The sequence below is a fragment of the Corythoichthys intestinalis genome, chromosome 7 (genome assembly GCF_030265065.1).
Source record: "Corythoichthys intestinalis isolate RoL2023-P3 chromosome 7, ASM3026506v1, whole genome shotgun sequence".
Lineage (NCBI taxonomy): Eukaryota > Metazoa > Chordata > Actinopteri > Syngnathiformes > Syngnathidae > Corythoichthys > Corythoichthys intestinalis.
The window spans coordinates 51,128,076-51,132,334 of record NC_080401.1 but is presented as its reverse complement, the minus strand read 5'-3'; the positions used below and the strand labels follow the sequence as shown (position 1 = coordinate 51,132,334).

Below are 4,259 nucleotides of genomic sequence, written 5' to 3'. Positions count from 1 at the left end.
TAGCCGCTCATAATCACAACACGCAATTATTTTGTACATTTTGATTGAGTTTCAAGGATGAGGTGAGATCTACCATATCTGGTAATGTTAAGTTCAAATGCTTTGCCACATTGTATCTTTTAGTCTGTTGAATCGGGAAAACGATGTTACGGTAAGTTATATTAAGACGCTGCGGTCATGACCGAGACAAAACCAGAGCGATAGTAGAGGTGGGTAGAGTAGGCAAAAAGTTTACGCAAGGAAGAGTAGCGTTACTTCAAAATAATATTGCTCAAGTAAAAGAAGTCATTCAAAAAATGTACTCAAGTACAAGTACAAAAGTATTTGGTGAAAAGAATACTCAAGTAATGAGTAACATTTGGAGTAACTGCTTAAGATGTTTGTTTGGTATTTTGTTTCTCAGTACAAAGTTACCTAAATGAACTGTTATTTTTATACTATACATATTACCCATATTATTATCCCGATCGATCGGGTCCGATCACGTAATTTTCAAAGTATCGGAATTGGCAAAAAAATATCGGCCATGCCTTTTTTTTAGTATACAGTATATATATATTTTTTTTAAATTAAATCGCTTTCCAATTCTATTTAACGTGACATATAATATGTTACACACATCCAGAGTCTTTAGTTTAGGCTTAAGGTAGGATTATCCAATTTATCCCGATAACGGCAGTAATTAATTAAAAAAAAAAAAAGTATCACGTTAAAATATTTAACGCCATTAATGCATGCGTTGCACGACCCACTCACGCACTGTCACGCTCAATCTGTAATGGCGCCGTTTTACCTAATGTATATAGCGAGAGAAACGGCAGCGTAAAATGAGTAGAGTGAATGTTGGCAGCCTTTGGAGCCTTTTTTCATTAGGCTAAAGCCTTACGATCCCTCTCCCTACGATTAGAAATATAATGGGAAGCAATGTGGGGAAGCAAGGTGGCGATTGATCTTTTTCTTAACCCCTTATGTTATTTCCCAACGCAGAGAAGATATATCAATTGGTAGCACTATGTACTGTCATGGTTCCACTTCCCATCATGCATTTGGGTTGAATGGCTGCAGTATCATTTACTGAAAGCTCAACAAATACACTAGATGGCAATATTTAGTCACAATATACAAAGTCACAAGTCTTTCCGTGGATCCCTCTCACAGAAAGAATGTTAATAATGTAAATGCCATCTTGAGGATTTATTGTCATAATAAAAAAAATACAGTACTTATGTACTGTATGTTGAATGTATATATTCGTCCGAGTTTTATTCATTTTTTTCTTAATGCATCGCCAAAATGTATATGATCAGGAAAAATTATCGGGAATGATTGGAATTGAATCGGGAGCAAAAAAAAAGCAATCGGATCGGGACATTGAATTACAGCAAGAGAAAAAAAAAAATCTATTGAAATGAAGCATTATTCGTCCAAAGAGCATGAGTGCCCTCTAGTGGAAAAAACATATTTCCTATTGTGAAACTAAAAGTTTTCTGTGGTCAATCGGAGACAAATAAAAACTGGGAGACAGATTAAAATCCGCGCTGTTGAGTCGTGTTGATGGCGGCACTCTGTCAAATACTTCATTTTTTAACACTGCTTTAAAGACGCCACGTGATTGAACAGGCCGGCATGTTCGTAGAACGGCAAGGTTGAGTCTGATTGGTATAATGGAGTCATGATTATTATTGTGATGTCTCATTGGTGAAACTGGTTGAGCCACTGTTGTTGCTTCTCTGGCCAAAAAACCCCAACTAAAATCTCGTATGTATGTACCGTAATTTTCGGACTATAAACTGTTATTTTTTTCCTTCATTTCGAATCCTGCGGCTTATATTCCAGTGCGGCTTATTTGTTGATTTATTTGGGTTAATAGGTAACACTTTATTTGACAGCAGCATCATAAGACTGTCATTATTTGACATGACACTATCATGGGCATTACTGTATGCTCATGACTGACGTCATTAAGTGTAATCCGGCAAATTATGTCACTAACTCTATTTATGTCTGGCTCGGTTATTTCACATCCATTCAAAAATGAGACAATTTGCCAGATGACACAAAATGACATCTGCCATAAGCATTTCTTGATGCTCATGGCAGTCGCATGTCATAATTATGATAGTCTTACGATGCCCCTTTCAAATAAAGTGTCCAAATACCATAACTGGCAATTAATGAAACAACCGGAACAGTAACTGAAATAAATAATTAGAACAGAACATGAATTTTGATTGTTCTTTACATCTGTAGCGCTGCAATGCATGCTAGGAGGCATGTTGGACAACAACATTGTTGACAGCAGGTGGCAGCAGAGGTTGACCGTCTCCCCCAAGGGAGCAACGACGACCAAATGAAGCTTCTTGAAGCAATGAAGCTTTGCAGCCACTTGGTTTAAAGCTTCATGATGGTTGATCTGGTCTTTTGAGTCATATGATGCTGCTGTCAAATGAAGTGTTACCTGTTGATATCTTTTGGTGTAAATATCCCATAATACAGTGAGGACAGCTGCGGCTTATGGTCCAGTGCTGCTTATCTATGAACAAATGTCGTTTTTGTGTCAAATTTGGTGTGTGTAAAATATAACTGAGTAAATGTAACGCGTTTCTACCCACCTCTGACGATTGTAAATCCTGTGGTCTGTTTTTGTAGTCAGAAAAATGCTAAGATAGAGCATAGAAAAGTTAAAACGCAAAACATGACTGGAATTGTTCATAAAAAGTCATAAATGTACTGGCATGATTAGATAAAATAGCAAATGATAGGAAAACATTGTTAATCAAAAGTCATCCAAAAAGTATGATCATTGTTTTTTCACTTCCAGATTTCCACTGATGCATCTGTCCAAGGTAAATAAATTATCATGTAGCTTTTCACTCATCATTATCCAGTTGATAAAGTACCTCTGTAAAGTACTCACAGCATATCTTCTTCTGTGTTTCGTTGTTCTTATTAAAAAATGAAAAATTTTCCGTAGCAAGAAATATCATCGCTGTATTTCATCAACTAGGGGGATTTCGTATGGGTGGACGCCGGGGCTGGGGTGCCCATCGGAGCCCAAGTGCAGGTCACCGATACGGGGCAGCTTCAGCTGATTGATGATGAAGGAAAGGTAAAAAAAAAAATACCTGGGTCGTTCCAGAATTGGAGGCCAACATTTCTGTAAAACGAACCATGACTGATTTAACCAAGTCATCTTGCAGGAGCACAAGATCAACAAGCATACCGAGGGCGGCCTCCGTCCCATGCACCCAACTTCGGTGCAGGGCGTGGACGACATGATCCGGCTCGGGGACCTTAATGAGGCCGGGCTCCTCAGGAATCTCCTGGTGCGGCACAAAGACGGCCTCATCTACGTAAGTCCGTCCCGCCCCCGCGTTTATTTATGAGGGGCCGTAATCGCCCTGCTGGTAAGTAAGTACTCCCCGCCCTGGACTTTGCCCTACTCTTGGAGTTTTATCGCTCATCTCCATGGTGACAAATCGGAAAACGGAAACTAAATTGAGATTGGGAATCATTTTGTCACGTGTAGTTACAAATGCTGTAAGTGTCAGCGTCAACCTGACTCATGGTGGGGCTGGATTGTAGGCAGGGTCCCAACTCCTAAGATAAGCACCACTCCCCTCATTTCGTTTCGTGAGTCTCGCTCCCCTGGAAGTGGTGGCAATGTGATACTTCAAAAAGTCACGAAAGTGAGAGTGATTGTACACCTGTGTGACTTGGGGTACCACGGAGTTCCCTTTTTGTGGTTTAAATGCATTTGTTACACAGAATCAGGTTGTAATGTGGCGGTTGTGTTTTGCATGCTGTTCCTGTGTGAGAGTGACAGTGGCCGAGACAGGCGGAGCCTCTCGGGGCAGCTGTTTCGTGTTTATCGCTCTCCTGGAAGTGGCGACAATGTGACAGTCCAAAAAGTCTCGAAAGTGAGAGCGATTGTGTGCCTGTGTGATTTGGTGTACCACGCGATTCTCTTTCATGGTTTAATTGCATTTGATACACAGAAACGGGTTGTAATGTGGCGGTTGTGTTTAGCATGCTGTCCTTGAGTGAAAGTGACATTGGCTGAGAAAGGCGGAGCCTCTCGATGCGGCCCTTTTGTGAGTCACTCTTTCCTGGAAGTGGCGACAATGTCACACTCCAAAAAGTCACGGAAGTGAGAGTGATTGCATGCTTGTGTGATCTGGGGTACCATGCGGTTCCCTTTTGTGGTTTAAATGCATTTGATGCACAGAATTGGGTTGTAATATGGCGGTTGTGTTTGC

General features: G+C 40.5%; 1 protein-coding gene across 3 annotated transcripts in view; it reads left to right on the top strand.

The window, feature by feature from the left end:
• The first annotated feature begins 467 nt into the window (after positions 1-467).
• LOC130918608 (unconventional myosin-VIIb) overlaps positions 468-4,259 on the top strand; it is a 49,140-nt gene continuing 45,348 nt past the window's right edge. For all 3 annotated transcript variants that reach the window (XM_057840446.1, XM_057840445.1, XM_057840444.1), the window contains exons 1-3: positions 468-2,846; positions 3,008-3,109; positions 3,201-3,353. In XM_057840446.1, coding sequence (XP_057696429.1) covers positions 2,832-2,846; positions 3,008-3,109; positions 3,201-3,353 — 270 coding nt within the window. In that variant the 5' untranslated portion in view covers positions 468-2,831. The remainder of the gene's footprint in view (positions 2,847-3,007; positions 3,110-3,200; positions 3,354-4,259) is intronic.